The 25696-nt window shown below is 39.2% G+C and overlaps 1 protein-coding gene across 1 annotated transcript in view; it reads left to right on the top strand.

The window, feature by feature from the left end:
- The window catches only part of LOC121867460 (MAM and LDL-receptor class A domain-containing protein 1-like), a 55313-nt gene extending 29911 nt beyond the window's left edge, over window positions 1-25402 (top strand). Inside the window, exons 2-17 of the mRNA XM_042367371.1 lie at window positions 2216-2349; window positions 2583-2683; window positions 3147-3242; window positions 3534-3706; window positions 9718-9894; window positions 10322-10478; window positions 11021-11205; window positions 11394-11478; window positions 12349-12522; window positions 13757-13865; window positions 14169-14349; window positions 14850-14937; window positions 15386-15544; window positions 15792-16012; window positions 16364-16517; window positions 22478-25402. Of these exons, the coding sequence (XP_042223305.1) occupies window positions 2216-2349; window positions 2583-2683; window positions 3147-3242; window positions 3534-3706; window positions 9718-9894; window positions 10322-10478; window positions 11021-11205; window positions 11394-11478; window positions 12349-12522; window positions 13757-13865; window positions 14169-14349; window positions 14850-14937; window positions 15386-15544; window positions 15792-16012; window positions 16364-16517; window positions 22478-22515 (2232 nt within the window). The 3' untranslated portion in view covers window positions 22516-25402. The remainder of the gene's footprint in view (window positions 1-2215; window positions 2350-2582; window positions 2684-3146; window positions 3243-3533; window positions 3707-9717; window positions 9895-10321; window positions 10479-11020; window positions 11206-11393; window positions 11479-12348; window positions 12523-13756; window positions 13866-14168; window positions 14350-14849; window positions 14938-15385; window positions 15545-15791; window positions 16013-16363; window positions 16518-22477) is intronic.
- Window positions 25403-25696: the final 294 nt, after the last annotated feature.

Raw genomic sequence — 25696 nt, 5'->3', positions numbered from 1 at the left:
ATGTGTACGCTAGGCTAGGCTAGGCCGAGGGCAGCGTTGTCAATTGTACGCTAGAATGTTACTGACACTTTCACCTGTAGCATGTTGAAGCGTCGGGTGTATAGGACAACGGTATGTAGCCTTGTGGGGGAGCAGTCACGTGTGGAGGTTGAGGGGGAGACTGTGGTGGGAGATAATGTCTAATATCTCTCTATATGTCTATTATTGTATTTACCTCTCACCTTCATCCTGATCTCCCTCTTTCCCTTTAACCTACCTGCTCCCAAAAGAAATCACTAAATATGTTACATCTAGTCCTTTGCTCACGATTATAACTAATTATATCGTCAAATAAATATAAAAACTGATTTCACACGGATGAGATTTCTTCCATCCCACAGTCAATGTCAGCAAGGACGTCCGCGAGTAATCCTCATTCTAAAACTCACTACCGCGAAGCTAATTACCATAGATAATACCTGCCTATAATATCGGACTCCGGTGCGTTCACCTAGCGAGGGAAAAAATAAAACATGATGCAATGTTTACATTAGGGCTGCCCCCTAACACACATACAATTTCACATTTTCCATGTTGCGCTTCAGTACTTGTTGAAGGATTCGTGATCATGAGGTGTATATTTGTCTATAGTATGGGATAATATACTCTGAAGGACTTTTGATCATGCAATGTTTTATTCCTGCGCTGCATTCGAGTGGAAAAATACAGTATATTAGTCATGCGTCATTGTAGGATGATTTGTAGTCCATAAGCCAACCAGTGCAGCCTACTGCTATACAGTGACGGGTTAAGACTTTCGTAGGCCTTAGGCACCTCCAAGATATGGGGCCCCATTTGACAGCATATTCACTAATAACACAAGCTAGTACCTAATTATAAAATGTGATGTCGAAAGAATAAGATTCAGTGATGTTTGCCATGAATTGAGTAAAAGAAAATGGGTTAGCTCAGCTGTTCTTGTACAGTACAGAAATAGTTTTGTTTACAAGAAGCACAGCTAGCTGGTGGACACTAATAGGATTAAGTAATAAATAAATGGAAAAAAGTACCTCAGTATCAATTTAATAATAACCTGTAGAAAAAGGGGAAGAAAAGTTCTCGTTTTATTTTTCGTAGGCCCCCAATATCTCGTAGGCCCTAGGCACTGTGCCTACTGTGCCTAATGGATAATCCGGGACTGCTGCTATAGGTCCACACATTCTCAGTAACCTGACTGACTCATGTAGGTTATATGCAACACAGGTGGCGGTCATAATGACACTGAAACTACCCTGACGTTACACACTTCAATCCCCAATTAGGAAGGAAAATTAACCTAAGATTTTTTTTTTTTAATAATTGGAGCCCGTGGTCACACTACAGGTAGTCATTGCGTGGTGGTGGAGGCTGAGGGAAGGAAGGGGGAGAAGAGAAGGAAGAATGAAAAGAAGAAGGAGGAGATGGAAGACGGTGTAGGAGGCATGAGATAAAGTAGAAGGGAGAAGAGGAAAAAGCGGGGGGAATAAACTGTTCCAGTGAACCATCTTCTCTACTTCGTCCTTTACACTTGAGAAAATCGTGGCGGTGTGATGAGCTGTGACAGGTTCCGTATAGTGTCCCGTTATGCTTACTGTGTTCCTAAGTATTTCTGGCACTGCGTTATGGTTGGGGTATACTTTGTTTATATACAGTAGTTCTGGTCGCTGTACGCCCCCAACGATTACAGAGCCCGTACCATTATTATATAATTGCGTATTGCACCTTGGTTATTGGGTATTCTGTTACCCGATATATTATACCGTGTCATCACTTATGTTTTACTATACAAATACATATATCATGACGAGTTAGTAGTCACTTTTATTAGACACGATATATTTATTGTAACATTATCACTGACGATCATCATTCATCATTATCATACTAATATCATCAAATCACCAAGAAAAACCATTACCATATTGCATGAAAAATCGACTAACATTGGTCCTCATTAAGCACCATCAGTCATCAATTACCATCAATTTAAAAGTCACTATCAAACAGCAGCACACGTAAAGCAATATCACCATGCAGTCTTCCCATCATCAGCACCAATCAACATGATCATCCTCATCATTACGCCTTCTTGTCATTATCTTCATATCTTCACCAACATACATCAACATCAATCATTCATCACCATACTGCCTTCCTCCCCTCCCCTACCAATAACCGCTACCTTCTCCCCCTCCAGGATGACACGAAGGCGGTGGGACCGAGGGTGGGAAAGCAGGCAGGAGGAGACGCTGATCCCTTGTGTGACTTCGGCTATGTGGAGGAGACCACTTGGTGTACATGGACCTCCCCAGGACCTAACGCTAACTCCAGGTGTGTGTGTTTACTATTGAGTGTTTGCTTGCTATATACCGATATATTTATACGTCTCCCACATGGATCACAATAAAAACAACATAAGACACATTAATGAACATTAATTCACATTTATCGAATACTCTATCGTTTTGTGAAATGAATAGCCTCCGGGAGGTCTATAAACATTTCTCGAAGTAACATTATTTATAAACCAAAATTATACGAATATAGGCTATGTATATTTTCAGGGCTGGATCCAGAAATTCAATGACGTCATGGACACTATCGACAGGCAGGGACGCTCTATGGGTGGGAGGTCCTCTTAATGACACCACCGGCGACAGCAGTGGTAAGTACTGTGTAGGGCCACCTGTCTCATACCCTGGCCGTTCCATTAACCCCAAGGAACAAAAGTACACTGTCTCAAGTGGAGACTCCTAGCTCAGCTCCAAGAGATGGTCCTAACCTAACCTAACCTAACCTTATTAATTTTGTAAAACCGTATACAAAAAAAGGACTGTCGCAAGGGAACTGTGGTATACGGTACCCTATCTTACACCCAGGTTGTTTCTGTCTCCAGCTATGGATGTCCTATAGTACTCGATAAATCTTATGGGAACCCAGACAGACTCATGATATACCTGCTGGATAAGGTATTTGGGTAACTACATCCTTGTGCCAATATTGACTTGTTTATTAGTATTATTATCGCAGAGAAAATAGTATGGGAGTAACACACCTCTCCAGCCTAGTGTGTTCAGCCTTGAGATTAATACATTAATGATAACTATGTTCCGTTCTCGTCCCTATAGGAGGCTACGCCTTCCACGAGACCTCCAGCACCCAGGACCGTCAGGCTCGACCCGCCGTGATGGAGTCTAACACTCTGGAACCCACAGGCGCTGACGGTACGCCCATGACTTACACGCACACCCTTGTTCTCCCGATCCTACACTGCATTTATCTCCCCCCCCCCTCCTAATACACGCCATAATCTATTACTTCCATACCCTCATACTGTACAGTATATACACCCCCCCGTAATTCATTACCCCCACCATTCTGTTATCTTCGCCCTCCAGGCCATGATTGACCTGTGCCCGGGTGGGCTAATCCCTGTAAAAAAAAAGAAAAAACAAGCTCCACTTCCCACCCCACAACCTCCCTATTCCCTTTCAGTTTCAATTTCTATTCACCAGGGAAGTGCCTCAAGTTCTGGTACTCGCTCGACGGGCTGAGCGCCAATCTGCTGAGGGTGAAGGTGAAGAGCGAGGACTCCAGGCAGATGACCACCATTTGGGAGACCCGCGACCAGACCAGAGGTGACTGGAAGGAGGCCCAGGCGCTCTACACCTTTAATGGCAACCACACGGTACGTTCACTTTACATACTGTACTGTAGATAGTTTAATTGGAGATGATATAAGCAGTTAGAAACTAAAATTCTACGTATTTATCAATATATCTAATTGCGTATACGATCTCCTTTGCTATATTACTTGAATTAATATTAACATGTTTGTAACTACAAATTTCTTAAACAGATTCCATTTTTATAACTATAAAGCCGGATATGACAGGAACAAATTCTCTGGTTGACTCAGCACAACAGGGAGTTCTATCTCTCATAATTTAGAATTTTTATTGGACTGGTGTATTACTAACCTTGCTAAGTGCTTAAAGGTCTTAATAGTTGAAGTGCAGTTATTGCACTGTAACAACAATGACTCAGCAAGTTTATTTCTTGACGTATTTTTGTCGAGATCAACAGTAAGTTTGTCTCAGAACACAAACTAGCTTCCCAGTGGACTTACATTCTTTGAATTAAAAGAAACACGTCTAAGAACATGTTTATACAGGTAAAATCTCCAGCGTCACCCGCACCAGGTACTTACCGAGGCGACCATCAGGCAGAAAGCTTGAAGAGAGTATTCACACACGCCTTAAAAAGCTTCTTCACAAATTAATTTAAAATTAACTTTTTTTCAATAAAATACTGTTCTGTGTATTGATATAATCATCCACTTCACAACTCAGGAAAATTTTGTTCGATGTTATATTGTATCTATCTACTTACACCTCACAAGTTATAAACGTGTCATTGCCAATAAATCACGGAACGTTATTGTCTGTGTTAAAACACTACACATATACAATACATAAAACCTTTTAGTTTTCAAGTAAACGGAAAGTTCATCACAAAACTTGGGTAATGCGCCTTGGAACACTGTAGTCCGCTGTTTAGTCGTCTTTTGTGACAATTAGGATGTTTTTGCTGGATTTAAAGGGTTCACATATGTTCAACTTTGTCACCTGGCACTAATACAGACCTTTTACTTAGAACATCTTGTAAGGAGCCCCAAAAAAACTCATTATCCGAGATCTATACACAACACATCCACCCCTAGCCATGGTCCAAGTGACACTGACTTTAAATGTCAAGTTGTCAACAAAAATGTGTAGTGACAGCACTAGGGTCCCGCTTCCTCTACCAAGGAATAAACGATTGAAATGTGTAGCTACAATTGTTTATTTCAAAATTTGCAGTTTTATTATTTCTAGCAAATTTGAAGTGTTAGAGGATGTAAAATACATTTCTTTCAAAGTTGTTAATACCTTACACGAAAATAGTCCTAAAATCCATAATCTTTCGAATTTAGTTGAAATGTTGAAAGCAGACAAGTTGGGATAATATTCGTTCATTGGCTGTCCACAGATTCCAGCCATGTTTACTCACTTCTAGTCACTTGTCTCCTCCTTGTAGTACCTGTACTGTAGGTAGGGTTAGGTTAGGTTAGGTAGGTTGGTTCCTTTGGTATGAGAATAGTCTTTTGTGTTTTTTGTGTTTTACACAAATCTGAACTCTATTTTTTTTTTTGCAAATTAGCGGTTTCTGTTAAAAATGAAAATGGAAATTTTTGGTATAAACCGCTGATTTGCACAAGAAATGAAAGTCAGATCTGAGTAAAACACACCAAAAAGACTCCTCTCGTACCAAAACCTGAGGACAGCCAATGGATGAATATTTGCCTTATGTTGGATTACAACGTCTGTTCTTTTAATATCATTGGTTAATGTTAATAAAAAATACATCATTACCAACATAGTCTATCGTGAGTTAATTTAAATATTATTGGAATCATGGAGGCCAACGCTAATACAGAGGGAACAGCACAAGAAGCTCCTGCAGGACTTGAAGCAGAAGAGGGAGGAGTCGAGGAGGAACGGGGACAGGTGCACATGGGTTATACTCAGGGGGAGGGTAGTGGAAACAAGTGTGCCGACACAGGGCCAGGGGGCAGCAGTGCACCCTCCACCCACTCAACCCCCCACCCGGGAGGCGGCACCAGCTCAGCCTACCGGACAGGAGGGAACGAGCGCCGTGTAAACAATGACATTTTTAACCACACCCTGCAAAATACAGTGTACTTAGCAAATGCTGCAGCTTCTGAGAATGTGGGTGGAGCGGGTTTATTACTAAGAGCAGAGACGTTACCGAGAACAAATTCTGGCTTGAATGTCATGTACACTAATACTGACACGTTCCTTGATAAGAGGGAGGAGTTTGAAACACTACTAAGAGTACACCAACCAGATATTGTAGGAGTTGTAGAACTGTTGTACAAGAACAGGAGAATCGACCCAGAGGAATGTGAGTTCAGTATTGCTGGATATGACTCATTTACGAACCTAACTCAAGAATCCTGCAGGAGGGGTGTGGTTATCTACGCTAGGCAAGACCTTAGAGCCAGCCAGGCGAGGGTACAGGGAGAGGATGTTTTTGAAGAGTCCAAGTGGTGTAAAATTAAATTAAAGGGAGGGGACTTACTTATCGTCGGGTGTATCTACAGATCCCCGAACTGTGGCCCACTAAATCAAAGGAACTTAAGAACCTTAATAAACAATGCGGCGATGCTCAACCCCAGCCACCTCCTTATCATGGGGGACTTTAACTATGGCGACATCGACTGGAGAAACGAGTCAACCCCGAATGACTTGAATAATCCTGCTACTCTTTTTGTAGAAACTCTGAGAGATAATTTTCTGTTCCAACATGTGAGAGACCCGACACATTACAGAGGGGAGCAAACACCCAAGCCACTTGACCTCATCATAACAAACGAGGAGGGTATGGTGGCCAAACTGGAACACCTTGCCCCAGTTGGCACCAGTCACCATACAGTGTTGTCATTCAGATTTAACTGTTACCTAGTTCAAGATAAGGCCAGGCCAAGGTGCAAATATTACAAGAGAAATTACAATGGGATGAGGGAAGAGATGAGGGGTATCAACTGGCCTGACTTATTAAGGTACAAGAACGCAGACACTACGCTGAATATCATAACTAGTAAAATGACCCATTTGATCGATAAATATATACCCAAGACCAAACCCAGTGCTTCTAGGAATACGAGGGGATCCCTACACATGAACCATGCGGCGGTCGACAAAATTAAGAAGAAAACCCAGAAATTCAAGACGTGGGTTGGGTCAAACGATGAGCAAGACAGGAGGATGTATGCAAGAGCCAGAAACCAAGCAAAGATAGAGTGTAGGAGGGCTGAAAAGGAGTTCCAAAGGCTGGTTGCACGCGAGGTCAAGTCAAACCCAAAGGCGTTTTACCACTATGCAAAGTCGAAATTGAAAACGCGAGTAAGAGTATCAGACCTGAGGCTTGAAGATGGTAGTTACGCAGATTCTGACCAGGATAAAGCTGAGGCATTGAACAGCTTCTTTTCCTCAGTGTTCACAAGAGAGGATGCAACTAACCTTCCTGCGTTTGAGGACAGACGGTTCGACACAGCACTGACCCACATTGTGTTCACAGAAGAGGGTATTAGAAATAAACTGTCCAGGCTAAAGGTCCATAAGAGTCCTGGACCTGACATGGTGCATCCTAGAGTGCTAAGGGAGCTGTGCAACGAGCTTGCAGAGCCCCTGAAGATTCTGTTTTGTAAATGCCTGGATGAACAAATGGTCCCCAGTGAATGGAAAGTGGCTTATGTGAGTCCTATCTTCAAGAAGGGCGATAGGCACTCCACGAACAACTATAGACCGGTGAGCCTGACCAGCATAATATGTAAAGTACTTGAGAGTATTATCAGAGATGCAGCGATGGAACATCTACTACGAAACAACCTTGTAAAAGATTGCCAACACGGTTTTATGCCGGGGCGCTCTTGCTTGACACAATTGCTCAAGGTATTGGATATTTGGACCCATATTCTAGAACGGGGTGGTAATATCGACAATATTTACCTAGATTTTGCCAAGGCTTTCGACAGTGTACCCCACGAAAGGCTGAAAATCAAACTGGAAGGGTACGGAATTCGGGGAAATGTCCTAGCGTGGATAGAAGACTTTCTACATGACCGCAAGCAATGTGTGGTGATTAATGGCACGAAATCGTCATCTGTACCTGTAACAAGTGGGGTACCGCAGGGTAGTGTATTGGGCCCGCTGTTGTTTGTTTGTTTCATAAATGATATGCCTGACGTTGTACACTCCTCCATACAAATGTTTGCCGATGACGCCAAGTTATTTCGGGAAATTAAGAACCAAGCGGACTGTGAAGAGCTGCAGAAGGACCTCTGTGGGCTCCAGGAATGGTCGAAGGAATGGCTGCTGAGATTCAATGTCACGAAGTGTAAGAGGATGCACCTGGGGCGTACCAACGGTAAGGAGGCGTACCATATGTCCCAACGGGATGAAGAAAATGTACTAGTTGAGACTGTGTGTGAGAAGGACCTAGGTGTGTATGTTGACAATGAGCTGAAGTTCTCGGGCCATTGTGAGAAGAAGGTAAATCAGGCAAATAAATTATTGGGTCTTATAAGAAGGTCGTTCAGATATCTAGACGGTCCGTCCCTCGTGACGATCTTCAGGAGTGAAGTGCTTCCCCATCTGGAGTACTGTCACCCCATCTGGTCCCCGAGATATGCTAGGGACTGTCAGTTGGTTGAAAATGTTCAAAGGAGGGCCACCAAACTGGTGCCTGCACTTCGGCATCTCAGCTACCCTGAGAGATTGGAGCGCCTGAACTTGCCTAGCTTATACTACAGACGGGCAAGGGGGGACCTAGTTGAGGTTTATAAGCATCTCAGGGGGCACTACTCAGTTGAGTGTCCTTACTTGGAGCTGGCGGACGCTCGCCCCACAAGGGGTCACAGCTCAAGATTGAAGAAGCCGCAAGTCCGGAAAACCGTGAGGGCAAACTTTTTCGGAGTGAGGGTTGTAAACTCTTGGAACAATCTACCAGAGAGTGTTGTGACGGCACCGAGTGTGAGCTCTTTCAAGAGAAGACTTGACCAACACTGGAGCGGGTTCAGGTACATTCAGGAGCCGGTGCATGCCCAGTATTTGCCAACAGTGCGTGACAGAGACGTGACCGATCGCCCGGGCGGCTAGCGAGCCGACCTTTTGGTGAAGAATATAAAGGAAAAGAGACGTGACCGATCGCCCAAGCGGCTAACAAGCCGATCAGTGGCGAAGAGGATAAAAGTAAAAGTAAGACTAACATAATGAATATGATTCTCTGAGCCAAGGTTTAAGTGCCGATCACTCCCCAGCTACACATCGAGCAATATTACAAATCCTTGGCAGAATGGTTTAGTCAGGAACACAAGTATGTAAAGTTACATTCAATATAAAATTCGTGAATATCCTTATTTTATTAGTCAAACATGTATGTGTAAGTTCTTCTTTCCTATTAAATAACAACTGGTATCCTTGGTGATTCACTTGGGTAAATATTTAGTTGTCAACACCTACTTATGTATTGAATATTGAGTCTTATATAGGAAGAGAAAAAACGCAAAAAATAATTTATTCTACGGCATTTCCGTCAGAAATTTATATTTTTTAGTGTTTTAACAAATAAAATTACCAACAATATTAGTTCAGAGTTGGCAGGGGTTTGGAGTTGAGGGGAAATGTTGGGTAAAATTCTAAAAAGAACACCAGACTAACTTTTAAAATTTTTATCTAAGCTTTACTAATTTGCATAAAGGTTAAAAATCGTTTTCGAGTTTATGGGTCTCTCCTCATCTGAACACTGAAAACAACACTATCAGAAATAAGGTAAAAACTTTTTAGTTTGAGGATTTTTATGGGTAGGTAAGGTTTTCAATTTTTTTTAGGGGGGGGGGGATTTTACCCAACATTTTTCTTCTACTTCAATGTCCTGCTTACTTTGAAAAACTAACATGTTCATAATTGGGGGGGCATCAGCTAAAATACTTTGGATTTGCTGTAGAATAAATAATTTATTTTATTTTTCCCTATATAAGATTCAATATATAATTAAGTGTTGGCAACTACTAAATATTAACCTTCATTAGTATTTCGTTCATTACTAGCATCTGCCTACCTTGATCCCTCACAGCTGGTGGTGGAAGCTGTACCAGCATCTGGTATTAACCCTTTCCACATCTTCCGGGGTCATGTAGCTGTAGATGACCTTGGGGTACGGGCGGGGCTAGAGTGTATTGGCCTGTGCTCCTTTGAGGGCGGAATGTGTGACTGGAGCAACGCTCGCAGTGATGACTTCGACTGGCAACTGGTGAGTGGCGCCATGCAACAAGTAGTATAATGGCCAATGGTTACAGCGAAGTACAGTACCACTAACAGGTCCACTAGATTATTTATTTTCCAGGTGGTACAAGGCAACTAGAACTACTATTCTAATATCACCTATACTACCTTAGGATCGTTAGGTTGGCTTAGGATAGATTCAGTTCGTGTGCCTAAAAAAGTGTGGATTTAGCAGTCCTCTTCATCAACTTAAAGATGGTTATCTTTTTGTTTTGTTATTCCTATGATAAACTTGGCCTTTTTCTTCCAGTAGAAAATTAGCTGTTGAGTTTTATTTAGCGTAAAATTGTCTAATAGGATTATCTCGTGGAAACTTGTCTCGTTACATTTTAACTAGTAGGATTCAGTCTGTGCAACTCTCTCAAATAACTACACTACTGTTGTGTGTATCTTAGGGACGTGGCACCCAGAACCCAATCACAGGACCTCCTAGGGATCACAGCAGCTCACAAGGTGACCTCCTTGGTGGTGCTTACGTCTATGTTGACTCTGGCTTCCCCAGGAGACCGGAGGACACCGCCAGGCTCGAGAGTATTGAGTTCCAAGAGACAGGTGAGAAATGATGAATTTATAGATAATGAGAATTTATATATAACATCACGTAAGAGTTTAGAGAAGGCATTATACTGTACAGGTTGGACCCCGCTAATCCGGTACCCAATAGTCCAGCAGCTACGATGGTTCGGGACACTGTCATAGCTCACTACTAGTGGCTGTTGCCACTATTTTACCTTTAAATACTTATAATTTACCCCTAAATAATCCTACTAAGAGACCAGCAAGCAGTGGAAGTGGTTGTAACGCAGCAAAACGTAAGCATTTGACATAAAAATATGTCTATTCTGAAGAAATTAAACAGTCATAGTATATTTTATGCATTATTTTGCCTTTTTAACCTCAGCTTCGATAGTACGGAATTTTTGCTAATCAGGAACCGGTCTGGTCCCAAGCTTCCTGGATTAGCGAGGTAAAACCTGTACAGTATTAAGAATTTTGTATTACAAAGAATGTGTAAGGGGAACTATATTAAATTGTTTTATAGAAAATGCTTATTGGAAGGGATTCAACTGTATACTGTACTCATCTACCAACAGACCCCAACAACCCACCGTGTATGCGCTTCTACACCTACATGTCAGGGCGTGGTGTAGGAAACCTTCATGTAATCCTTCAGGACGTGGTCTCCAGGAGGGAGCGAATCCTGTGGGGCCTCACTGGCAACCAGGGATCAGAATGGGTCATGGCTCAGCTCCCCCTCTCCTCCAACACCCCATTCAAGGTGGGTTGGCCAAATTATAAGGTTAATTGATAAAGATGGATACAAATTGACATATTTGATTATATTACCTCTCTTACTGTTGAACATAAAAAGAACTTTGAAGATCCATGTCCCTTTACTTTGACATGTGAATATTTTAGGTGTATCCTCATTTTTATGGTAAAGTTTTGATGTTAATCTTATTTTAGGTGGTGTTTGAGGCCACTATTGGAAAGCCACGACTGGGAGACATCGCTGTAGATGACATCACCATCATCTCGGGTCCTTGTGCTAGTGAGTGTCTTGGTATGTGTGTGGTAACTTTATCTCAAGCTGATGACCATATACAGTAAGAACATAAGAATGGAGGAATTTGCAGCGGGTCTATTGGCCCATACTGGGCAGTCCCATTTACACACAACCCCTATCGCTCATATATCCATCCAACCTATGTCTTAAACTATCCAGCGTATTCGAGTTAATGCTGTTGTTTGGTAACTTGTTCCACTCGTCCACTAAATTTCCAAACCAGTGTTTACCGATCTCGCACCTAAATCTAAATTTGTCTAATTTTAAACCATTGTTACGAGTTCGATCCTGGTTGAATAGTTTGAGTACTTTTGTTTTATCACCTTTGTTTAGCCCTGACTTCCATTTATACACCTCAATCATATCTCCCGTCACTCTCTGTCTCTCGAGGGAGTGCAAATTAAGATCCTTTAACCTGTCTCTGTACTCAAGGTTCCTAATGCCTGGGATTAGTCTCGTCATTCTCCTGTAGTTGTTACTCCACTCATACTCACTCTCGTTACATCATTTTGCCCACAGGCCCTGATGTGAGTCATTGACCTGTGCCCGTGTACTAATCCTGAAAAAAAAAATTCCTCGTTCATATACAAGCTAGAAGAACACTTAGTATGCGGAGTGTTATTTGGGATTACTGTACCTGAAGATTAGACACCCTAGCTTATTTCACCTGAAGATTAAACACTGTATTCAGCCAAAGGGGTTAAATTAGCATTAGGGTGGTTAATCTTCAGGTAAAATAAGCTTGGGTGTCTGTTCATCAGGAGATCTGTTATTTGATGCTCATTCTTTAGTAATTATATAGTGGATGTTCACTAGGTATATGACTTAAATCTCTTCAAACTTCCCACCCTCAAGCGCTCCCAACCGTGGCCTCCCCGCCCACCTCAGGAGACTGCACCTTTGAGGATGACACGTGTGGCTGGACCAACCCCAACCTCAGGCAGCAAGTGGATGATCTGGACTTCTCACGAGTGAAGGCGTCTAACTTTGTGTTCCCCACCACCGATCACTCCACCGGTAACCAGCATGGTATGTTGATATGATGGGTTGAGAAAAAGAAGTAGAGAGGTGTTTTGAGGGGAAATACACGACTTATCATAAATACAAGAATAATTAAATACTTTATTTAATTAAATATTCCCAAACAATGGGGAATTTCAACTGCCATTCAGGCAGTTGGCCTATCCAGTGTTAGTATAGAAGGAAACCAGGAAACCTTTGATGTTTAGTAGGGTCACACTGGATAACACCCTTCTCACATGTGTCCGCAAACCCTTGACAAATTGGTGAGAGTTACACATGTAACTGCTGTACCACCAACACCTCCTACAGTTGACTCTCACCAATAACGTTTAATAGGTGCCTGAAAAACACCGTTATTAGCGAAAACGTTATTTGTGTGACATTAAAATACATGTAAAAAGGGTTTATTGGTGCCGCCGCCACAAGAATTTCACCCATTTTTTCCCCTTGAAGCCCTCCTAACACTTTATGTTAGCTGAAATAAAAAGAATTGTTATTCAATCATCAAAATAAAGAGTTTGAGTAATATAACACTTAGCTTGGGGGAGTTTTTGAGGTGCTTGGTGTGATGATTGTTCCGTATGAGGGCCGCTAACACTTGCACTGTCTTTCATTCTACAAGCTAACCATTTCACAAGAAAATGCTCGGTTATCACTAACAACCTGTTTCTATCGCCTTTATCATTCATAGCTCGCCTCGCATTTCCATCACTACCGAAATATTTTTAGCCAGCGCAATACTCTTCTTGGTCTCCTCTAAGTTCCTCTTAATATTCCCTCACTTTAAAAATTCCCAGTCATTCAGGTGGCAAATCACTCCCTCCACCACCTCCCCTAGCCCCCACAGGCAAAAATGCGGAAGCCATTATTGATCACTGACCCTAACAACCACTGGTTATAGAGGCAAAAATCTCGCATGTGGGCGCAGTGCTGTATTCCACTGAGCGTGTGTGAGAGTGAGACGGACCGGACAACTACGTCATCAACATGGCAGCAAACAAACGCGATCATTGATGGGCTCGGACGCTTCCCGCGAAATTTCCGTTATTCAAGAGAATCCAGACGTTATTATCGAAAATGGGTATCTATTGTAACTTACCGTTATTGTCGAAAACGTTATTGTGGAAGTCGTTATTGGCGAGAGCCTACTGTACTATCTTTGATTGGATGTCAGAAAAAAACAACACTACCCTAAAATTAAGTTAATCATGATTTAAATCTCAATCCTTCCCCTGCACAGGTTTCTACGTGGCCCTGGAGAACCCAGAGAGAAAACTGGAGGGTGACCGGGCCTGGCTACTGTCTCCAGTCATGAAAGGTCAACGTCAGATTAAATGTCTTTCGTTCTGGTGAGTAACTGTTGATAACACTTGTATAATTTTACTTAAAACATGAAGGCTACCAACTGTTTTATTTTCTATCATGTTTACTGAATACTTTTTGGACCATTGTATATAATATTCTCAGCTCTGTACAGTTATTTGTATATGATATCTTCATCTGCCCAATATGTCTCGGCATTTCTCAAAAGTCAGCACATTTGAAGACCTGCATTTGACATCTTGTTTGTCTTGTATTTTCAACTCTGTTTTGTGTACCCTTTCATGTTAGTTTGATGTTTGTACTGTACAGTACTGGTATCCATTTCTCAGGTACTTGATGTTTGAACCCCTGGGTGAAGCAGAACCCAATCTTGGTTCCTTGAGCGCCTTCTTGATGAGAGAAGATGACAAGAGCTCCATCGTCCTCACACCCATCTGGTCACTGCAGAATTTCCAGGGACTCACTTGGTACTTTGGACAAGCTCCACTGAGAGCTGATGGAGACTTCAAGGTACAAAAATTAGGAAAAAATAATTGCATATGTTGTTTTGGGGACAGAGGCAGCCATTACTTTGGTTGTAATACCCCAATAACATTGTAAAAGTTTGAGCCAAAGATGGCTGGCAATATACAGAACAGTACAAGTATACAGAATTAAGAATTGATCTAGAAATCCAATTTCACAGCCATGACCAGAATTAGGTGGCTTACAACCTTCCCTCCTCACATGGATGGTGTAAAAGTCTTTCGGGTATAAATGAGGACTGAAACCTGGAAGATGTGTATGTCCAACCCAGAAGACAGGCTACATGTTGTGTTTAACCAACCTACTACTCTCTCTGTGCTCCATGATGAAAAAGCCTTGGCTCCAAAATTCCCTGTTTTAAGGCCATAGTTGATTTAGCCACCAATATCAAGGCTTTGTGAGTGCATTTACTGAAGCCACCTGATTCTGGACTCAGCCATAAAAAGGACTTTCAGGATTGATCCTTCATTTTTCTCTTCTTGTAGGTTGTGTTTGAAGGTGTGTGGGGAGCTGCTGACAGTAAAGGAACCATCGCTCTTGATGACATCAGCATCTTTGAGGGCAACTGTCCAAGTAAGTTTTAGTACTTAAAAAAAATGTTGAATGTACTACATAGTATTATGGTTTCATATTGTACATTTAAGCATGACAAACAAATTCTTAATTGTTTTGAGAAAAGAAGTGGTAAAAGTCAGTAAAAGTGAAACAGTCAATGGATACATACTAAGCTCAATATTTCCAAGGCTTCAAGACATACAGTATCTCTCTTTCTAGTGAGCAACACTGAGAATAACCTCTTATCTTAGTGACCATAAAAGTTGATGTAAAATACTCATTTATCATCCACAACAAAAGAATACCATCTTGAAGGTCACCCATAAGATTTGGAAGGGTTCAAACTAAAAGTATCATGGATATCATATTTGTCTCTCAAACCCACATCAAAAATGGAAATCCTGTATAGTGTACAGTACTTTTAACTCTTGTGAATGATAACTTACACATTACCCCGCCGTTATAGCAATTCCAGAAGCAGCTGTAGTTCGAGCTGGTGACTGCACCTTCACTCGAGGCTCCTGTGGTTGGAGAAACCTCACCTCTGACCCTGACTTCTACTGGACCAGTGCCTCTGTTATCCGCAGACCCATCAACATGAAGGACCACACTTATGGGGCTTCAGGTCAGGTGTAATTTTTTGCAGGTGTTTCTTCAGTTTTTTCATTTTCCTGTTCAGCTGGAGTATACAGTACAGTATTAATATTTGCAGTTTCTTTATGCAACCCTTCACTAGGTGTTACAGTCTTTGTGCCACTGAACATGGTACTATTATAGGAACAGTATATGTATTGATCCATCAATCAGAAATTGTCCCAATAGTTTGTGCTGAGCCATTATCAATTTTTTCTCTTTTTTTTTCCACTGAACAGCTGGTTACCTCTACTTTGACGTCTTCAATCTCAACTCACGAACCCAGCGTCTGCAGCTTGTGTCCCCAGTGATGGAGCCTTCAGTTGACCGATCTCCCTTCTGCTTTACCTTCTGGTTTGCAGGTTTCGGTGCCGACAACAATACCACACTTAAGCTCTTCCAACGACCTGCTCAGGATGACAATAACCAGCTCATAAATGACCTCACAGATGATATTCTGGTAAGTTATTGTTTACAGAGGAAAGTTAATTAAAATCTTATTAAGCACTGCTCTAAATTTTATATTATTAATGTTATTATTATTAGGAGAGTGATGGTCCCTTATGTATTCTACAAATATAAGATTATTAGTAAATATGAAAGCTTAAATATGAACCAGAAATACTATAAAAAAGGAATGTATATAATGACAATAAAGCACTACTGAAGACTACAAGACAAGGTAACAAAAGAATCAACTATGAACAAATCCTAAGCAACATCTGTTAGTTCCAGACACAACTCACATTCTGAGGGAGTGCAGTTTTATTCTTTACAGTAGAAAGTAACTTAGGAGTTTCTCCATTTACAGATCTGGAACTATAAACTACAACAGACTATTGAATGGGAGTTTGCACAAGTTGCCCTTGTATCTGGGACTCGCTTCCAAATAGTCATCGAGGGAAGTTCATTCAACGGTGGCTTCACAGTAGATGACTTCAAGGTGTATAATGGTGCTTGTGCCAGTAAGTAACAATTGTATTAACTTAATTGGAGTTGATATATGGGCCTTATTAGATATTAGATAGTGTTGGTGTTATGGTGAATAGAGGTACCTGTATATACTGTAGTTTGGAGTTAATATATTGAAGTTCAATCAATAAATGGTGTTTGTGATAAAGTAAACAAATTGAACCAATGCTTAAGTACAGTAATTTAGATGAAAGATTAACCCACTTGAGGATGTGAATGATTTTGGACCTGATAAAGAATGGAAAGGTAATCTAACTTTCTCCTATCAATTAGTTAACTTGTGTCTGAGAGAAGAGGAATACAGTAATATCTCCGTTAGCCGGAATCCCTCAAACCCGGAACTCTCCTATAGCTGGAATTGAAATTTTCTCGGAAAATCATTCCCAAAGCCGTAATTTTCTGGAAAATTCCGGCTTTGGGGAAAATTTTCCGAGGGGCACATTTTCCGGAATATTTTGAGAAAATTTTCCCAATACCTGGAAAATTCCTGGGATGGGCGAGTTTTTTCCGGGTTTGAGAGATGAAAATCAGGCGCATTTTCTGTAAATTCCGAGAAAAACTTTCCATTACCCGGAAAATTCTGGGGATAAGGGATATTTTTCCGGCTTTGAGAGAGTCGTCTGGTTACCCGGAATATCACTGTAATTGCTAAGTCATAAAGCACTTGCTCTTCCCATATATTCTTGCCCGCCTACATGGATGGAATAATAGCATCAATATATACATCAGACAGTCACAAACACCATCCATGTTCTGATCTAGACATTGTACTTATGTAGTAGTTATGCTTTTAGACGAGATAAACTGTAGTGCCAATCCCTCTCCCATGATCCAATCTCCTGAGTTACTGTTTATCACGCATAGGGAAATGGGGGACATTATTTTATACAATTGTGTTTCTAAAAGCTCTCTGAACTAAAACCCAAATGCTTATGAATTTTTGTTTAATGCTTGTGAATAATTCAGTGAGTTACATCAGATTTAAGAAAACTACCAAGAAAACAGACTCCCTCTCACTGTAAGTTCATATCCTTTTCTGTTTTTGTGCATATATTTCTTTCCAGAATAAAAATGCATTTTCACCCAGAGCATCTTTTTCTAAATGATTCTCTTTTTTTTTACTCTGAATTAAGGTAAATAATGCATTTCTTTATTCATAGAAGTTCACTACAAACCAGAAACTCTGTATTACACTTTATCTATCAGTCTTAAATTGTCATTTAGCTCCCCGGTGAATAGCTTCACATCCTATTATCCTCAATTTGTGAGTATAATATTGTATTGCACATTATCTGTTCATTTTAGTTTGTCAGTCAATTCGCAAATAAATTTATAATTTTTCACTTCACTTCCGGTTAACCTCAATTTGTGAGTACTGTACTGAATATTGTATTGTATTGCACATTATCTGTTTATTTTAGTTTGTCATTCAATTCCCCAATAAATTTATCTAAATTAGAGTTTCACTTCCCATTATCCTGAGTTTACAATTACTGTATTGCACACAACCGTTCAATCAGTTTCATTTCCATTTTGCAGTAAGAACTGAGTCACTTTGATACATCACCTCTGTTCTACTGGTTTAACAGGGACTTTTCTTTGTCTCTATCTGTCTTTCTCTTTTTTGCTCTCATGCCCATCTGTGACTAAGATGACTTACCTACAACAAGTAAGTCCCTGATATATGTTGTCTAGTTTAGAATTTTACTGGTACAATATTTCCCATTATGTTCGTGGAGGGGTGTATGTGGAGAGCTCTCTTTGTAGATTCTGCACTTGAGATTACGTACACACAAAAACAAAAAGAGTCGAATTAGCTGTATCAAAATATATATGTGAAAGGAAATGAACAATGGGGTTACATTCCTGAAATACTCATTGCAGGTTGAAATATCGCAAATCGGGATCATTATATCATGGGGTTCAATGGGATACGTTACCAGCCAGTAGGATACCCACATGTATCACCGAAAATATAATTCCTACACTACTGTAATACTATGCTTACAACACAATTAAACAACACTCACGACATCATTAAGAACAAGTCTTGTCGTCATTACATTTTATTGTCCCCTTCAAGGCAAAGGGGACTCTTCAAAGTGGAGTGGAGATGCCACTCTGACTCCCACACAGTCTCTGGGGAGTCTCCAGCTGTTTCACAATGTCAAGCTTCACCTCAGAGACACGGTTGTTGTGGATACCTTGGTCTTCCCAGACATTTACAAAGTTACACTGCTCAGTTCACAGTCACAAAAACAGAGCAAAAGCATTTGTCACAAAAACAGAGCGAACAATGATAACGTTATTGCGGCCAACACTGCTCACATCATGTTCACAACAACAGAGGCGAAGTACTTTACAGTCTCAAAAACATAGCAAAAATCACTTCAAATTCACCAAAACAGAGTACAATGTTAACATAAGTGATGTTCTCTCAATATTAAGTAGAAAAATAATAATAATAATTAACAACACCGATACTGACCAATGATCATGTATTATCATCGTGGAACAAAGTTTGAAACTGTAGTGCACCGGGTGGCGGCCTCCATATTCTACATTGGTCGGATGATGACCACCATCCCTGTGATTTTTTATCATTATACATCACCGTCATTAAAGCGAAATATTGTATATAGGGAGATCGTAAGTCAGGGGATACCTGTAGAGGAAGATGCCACTGAATTCTTGTAAAAATAGGCTAACAAGCCAATCAGTGGTGAAGAAGATAAAAGCTCTAATATAGGTTGTGGAACAGCTACAATAAGGAACACAACTGTTCAAAGATATATGAAAACCCATCATATGCTACAAGTGGAAAATAGATTAATTAATTTAATGAATATTGTACAGTAATATAATAAGCAAACACACAGGTATAAAAAGGTACATGTATGAAGGTAGAGGAGAAATATAATAATCCATTTTATCAAATATAAAGAGTAGAAATAGAGAATTATGATACTGAATTTATGAGTAAAGTCGGGGCTATTTCACCTTCACAAATAAGAATTTTTTATTAAATTTAATGGCGTACAGTAACGTGAACAACATAACATATGGGATTAAATGAAATAGAGACCGGCTGACCCCGAAACTCCACTTTTTCCGACACAATACCTATGTTCTAGTAAAAATAACATCTTAATTTTATGATGGTACATGCACACAATTAATACTCAAGAGAAATAGAGAAATACAGTCGCCAAGTTAATGTCCATTCAAATAATGGACTCAACTCCCACCCCCTCTTCTCACACTCGCTGGCTCTTCCCTCTCTGAGAAATGTTTGGGGGAAAACCACTAGATTTTAAGGTATAGTAATAAATAATACCTCAGACTAAAGTTAGGATAATATAATTGACATTGCTGGATTCCTTGTAAGACCAGGAATATTTTGAATATAAATGTCATATATTTTGCACAAAAGATAGCATATTTACTCAGAGTAAACAAAATACTTACATTAGATCTAAAATTTGTATGTCTAATGCAAAATCTATGATGTTTATATTCAAAATGATCATCAAATTGTAAGAATTCCAGCAATGTAAATTATATTCTGGCCGGGTAATTTGTATGAATTTTATGAGCTAAAACAAATATCTTCAGTTAATAAAAAAAAATAATATTCTTCACGACACTATCTGTCAATCAAAGTACCCCACCTTGCCTCCCCCCCTCTTCCAACCTCGCCAGATGGTCGGTCGGTCCCTCCCTCCCCCCCACCCCCCACCAACTCTCCCTACCAGAGAAATGTTTGGGAGAAACCAGAATATTTACCTTTTTAGTAATAAATAATACCTCAGACTAAAGTTAGGATAATATAATTGACATTGCTGGATTCCTTGTACGACCAGGAATATTTTGAATATAAATGTCATATATTTTGCACAAAAGATAACATTTACTCAGAGTAAACAAAATACTTAAAGTAGATCTAAAATTTGTATGTCTAATGCAAAATCTATGATGTTTATATTCAAAATGATCATCAAATTGTAAGAATTCCAGAAATTAAATTATATTCTGGCCCGGTAATTTGTATGAATTTTATGAGCTACAACAAATATCTTCAATAAATAAACAAAATATACTTACCGAAATACTATCTGTCAATCAAAATACCCCACCTCCCCCCCTCTTCCCACCTGCTCCCTGGGTCCCTCCCTCCCTCCCTACCCATCACCCCCACCTTCCCTCCCTACCAGAGAAATGATTGGGTTATAACAGTATATTTACATTTTTAGTAATAAATAATACCTGACTAAAGTTAGGATAATATAATTGACATTGCTGGATTCCTTGCAAGACCAGGAATATTTTGAATATACACGTCATATATTTTGCACAAAAGATAACATATTTGCTCTGAGTAAACAAAATACTTGCATTAGATCTAAAATTTGTATGTCTAATGCAAAATCTATGATGCTTACTTTCAAAATGATCATCAAATTGTAAGAATTCCAGCAATGTAAATTATATTCTGGCCGGATAATTTGTATGAATTTTATGAGCGAAATAAAAAAATTATACTTCACCTGCGTATATGAGTAGATGCACCGCGTAAAGTGGGAATTCTGGTTCTGGCAGGGTACCGCGTAAATGTAGAAACGCTTAAAGTGAAACCGCGTAAAGCGAGGGTTCACTGTAGTGTACTGTACTTAATAAACTGTAAATACAAAGTCAGGGCCAATCTTGCTCCCTGATTGTGACTGCTACAATGATCAGAGTCAGAGAACAAGAATCCAGTAAAGAACTTTGATTTTTTTTAATTCAAAATAATTAATGATATTCAATGACACAAATCTTGTTTTTATACTAGCAAGTAACTTCTACAATTAGGCCTAAATAATTTTAGTAACTGGGAAGAATTTACAAATACATACTGTAATATCTTAAAATTCACATATTTATTGCATATTACAGTATATTGATGCAGTTATTAATTGAAAAAATAAAGAAATACATGGAGCTTTGTCTTCAGTACAGTACAGTATTGGGTTCCATTGTGGGTAAACAATTGGGAAATGAATTAAAAAACCCAAATCACTCTCCATACAACTCAGAACTTATTTTATCGATGAATATGCCCCCTTAAGAGTTCTCCAATTTGTTGTTACACACACAAAACAGACCACAATTTCTAAAATGAAGAAAATTCTCTACTGTATGTGGAGGCTAGTGTTCCACACCCTGTCCACCCATCAGCTTGAAGCAGTAGATCCCAACTCCCATTTCAGACACATAAAACTGGCTGTTCATGAATTGGCTGGTTTATCCCCAGCTAGATGACAATCCTGCCTTGGCATGAAAGGTTGAGTTACTGAAAATTCATTTACATCATGATACAGTACTGTACTGTGATGGCCCCCGCATTCTATACTCACTTGCTAATGAGATTCAAATTGGACCATGCCAAAAAAAAATCTTTGTATCAGGACACCAAAAGGAAGCAAATTTCTAAAGATAATCACTTTACCTCTGTAAAATGCAATAACAATGACAACCAAAAATTACATACTTTAGTTGGAGCAGATGATTGCAGGACAGACACCTTCACACCCACTAAGCAAACAGCTGGGACTAAAGTTTGGGCTTATGGTGTCTCAGGTTATGACCAGACAAGTGACTGAAGTGATGAAGGAACAGCTGAGGTGGTGCTCTTGTTGAAGGTGGAAGGTGAAACTAATCATTTCAATTAATCATAACTGCAATATCAAGAGGTTAATGTGGTTAGTAACCCAATAGAATTTTCTGGATGCATAACCTAAGAACAGAGAACAGTCAGGTTTAATAATGGGAATACAGAAGAAAAAATATGAAACGGATGACTCGAGTAAAAGTGTCATCTGGAATTAATGAAAGAATGTAAATGTTCTAGGGTAGCATGTTATATCCACGACCATAAAACACTTGATAAACCACTTCTTCACTTCTCTTTCAGGGAGACCGAGAGACGGGACAGCTAGTGCTCGGACATAATAATTAGCCAACTCAATAGGGTCCTGTTGTTACAAATGAAATTGGTATCTTATTAGTTTTTTTAAATAATCAAAGTCAGAAAATTTGTGATTTCAGCATTTTCCCTGTAGTTTTTATAATTTTGCGTTCTCTTGTAGTCTTGTTAAAATGTTTATGCAGTATTTTATGAATACCTGTTGTGTTGGAATTAATGCCTAAAAAGGAATGTGTACAGACCATTTACCTAGACATGTGTTGGTACAAAAGAACTCTTAAACATGTGCATAATAATGTACTGTATTCTTAAGTAGTAGTGTGACACCGATTACTTTCTATGTATGATGTGGTATGAATGGAAATATTGTACTAACATTACAGGTAATATTAAAAGAGTGATAATGGTCGTTGGTCATAGGTTGCATCAACAATGGCTGGTCAAAATGTTCTGTCAATGTCAGTCAAAACTGGTAATGTATACATAGAGCAATCTGACCCAACTAGAAAGAAACACTGGTGCAGGAATAATACTGAGGATTGACAGATCATGAGATTTAGGTTTAATCCAGGGATAATAACTATGACTGATTTGGTAATATATTTTGCTACACATATGGCAGTTTGTCTAATGTGTCATATATTTATGCCTTACTAAATAAGTGGAAGAATAAAAAGTTTTGTTTTATATTGGTAGTACTGCCATGGGCATTAAAGGTCAACCAATGCACAGCCTAAGTCTCCTCCTGTATTATGTGAAAGAATGAACTGTACTTTAATCTCCAGGATATAACTTAAATACAATTCATTCATTCTATATGCTTAAGTTCTACAGCGAATCAGTTATGTGGAATATCATTGTCTGACTATATAATGTATGAAATTTTCACACTTACGTACGTTTAAAAGATTTTAGAAGAGGTATCTGTACATTATTGGGATGCTAGCCATTGTGCTTTCAACTAATATGTTGTAAATATCAAACACATACCCGGTACACCTTGGTACAATGTTGTGTTGGCTTGGGTGAAGTTCGCTCTTGGTGATGGTCTCTGGATTATTTTCTTCTTAACACGGCTTTTGGTTCCTATGCTATCTTGACATCACTTTAAGAAAGTTAGTGGCAGTGTCTATATGTATACATAATGTACAGTCCCACAAAAAAGTATTGTCAGATTTTCCGTCGCTACAGTTTGAAATGCTACACAAAGTGCTTTGATATGATCCCCAATGCATTATCACAAGTTGGTACGCCTGCTCACCATATCAGCAACAGCTAGAAATGGGGGTAGGATTGGGGGGGGAAGTCATCCTTGTATGGCATACTATAGTACATTTTTTCCCAGCTGAGAAAATATGCCCCTCCCACTTTTCAAGAGTTACATCTGATTGGCTGTTGCAAACCTGTCCGATTTTGTCCCGAAGTAATGATGCATTTCTAAATGAGTTCATTCATAATCGTTGGGATGACCATTTCTGATGAGTAAGATATTTAGCTAAATTATATAAAGATACATACCGTACATTCTTTATTTCAAACATAAGCACTTAGGAAGTTTATCAGAAGTGTTATACAGTACATGAATTAATTGTTAAACACTGGTAGCAAATTCACGCTTTTGGAGGATGCATTAAATAAAGACTTATTTTTACCCACAATAAGGCATACTAAGACAAATTACGTATCAGTAATACTACATTATGCAAAACTAACGTTTTAAAAGATCAGAATCACATTGAAATATTACACGGCTGTTAGCAGAGGCGGGAAAAATGACTGCAAACAACTTCATATTTTTCCTTAACAGTTTCTTTAAGGTCACAAGTGCCATCCTGACACACTTCAGTAAGTTTACCTCAGATCTATAATACTTCCACATCATTAAGCAGTGTACTGTACTCTACCTTATTCTCTTGGGGTGGTGCTCCTTGACTATTTTAGAAAATATTTGTACTGAATTTGGATAATATCTCAGCCTTTTTTTGTCAATACAGTACATACTGAATTGCTTTGGGGTATTATTGACCAATTCTTATGTGTTTTTGTTTTTAAGATATTTTCTGCCATTTCAAGGGCTCAATTTAGGGTGCATATGTTTTGTTATACCTTTTTACAGATCGTTTGACTTTTGAATTCGGAATTTGTAATATGGGTACCTGTATACTGTACTGTTCAGTACTGCACAGCATATGTAAGGTGAGGTCTCATTTTTTGCTAATGAAACATTTAACACTTGATCCATCAGTCATAAATTTGCCTGCATTTTGGGTACAGATATAAATTGGTGGACAGGATACCATCTATGCTGCACAAACTAAAAATAATGTTTTTCTCCATAAATGGCTTTTTTATGTAAAGACCTTAATATACTCACTGTACAACTGCTGTTTATGATATGTGGAGCACTGTTTATGTAAATATTTTAATTAAAATTCTCTGAATGAAAGAATAATTTAGAATTGTACATTTTTACTATTAATTTCCTCTCTGCTCTCTCTGTTACATATACTGTTGCTGTTCATTGGTTCAGTGCACAATTAGTGTTAATTAATGACTTTTTTTCAGTACAGTATATACGGTATTACTTTAAGAGACATCAGTGCACAGGTTGCATGCCATACTTACAACTCAGAGCCCGGGATAAATTCTGAGTGTACGTCAGAATGGTGAGAATTAGTGGTCAAGGTAATTGTTCTCATTAACCTAGAAGCCTTATCACTGTACATAACTTTAGGTAATAAATACTAATATTTATTAGGCCAGACTTCCTTACATTCACTCAGCAGAGAAAAATTAAGTACTGTACTGTACAGTAGTAGTTTTCTGTAAGAGGAGCAGCTGTTGTGGCCAGTGGGGCAACAATATTAAAACCTCAGATGATTATTTGTTTCAGTTTTTCTAAGATTAAAGTTTACCAATGACAATTTTAGTTTATTTCCTGAAATAAGCATAAATTTCTTCACAAGTCTTCAAACCCCTGAAATTGTTTGAATGAGGAATTTCTGTAATCTCTTACATCTTATGAGAAATATAACTATCTCTCACACCTTATGAGAAATCCATCTACAATTCTCATAAATGAAGAATCTGTCTATACAATATACAGTATCTGACATTTATAAGAAATCTCTATCTTCTACCTTCTGGAAACTTCTCTTCAGGGAGTGGCCACATGTAGAATCACACAGAATATTTTCTACCAGTGAT

Source organism: Homarus americanus, unplaced genomic scaffold, assembly GCF_018991925.1.
Source record: "Homarus americanus isolate GMGI-L3 unplaced genomic scaffold, GMGI_Hamer_2.0 scaffold23598, whole genome shotgun sequence".
NCBI classification, from domain to species: Eukaryota; Metazoa; Arthropoda; class Malacostraca; order Decapoda; family Nephropidae; genus Homarus; species Homarus americanus.
Note: the sequence above shows the minus strand (reverse complement) of the source record. Positions and strands in the feature narration are given on the sequence as shown.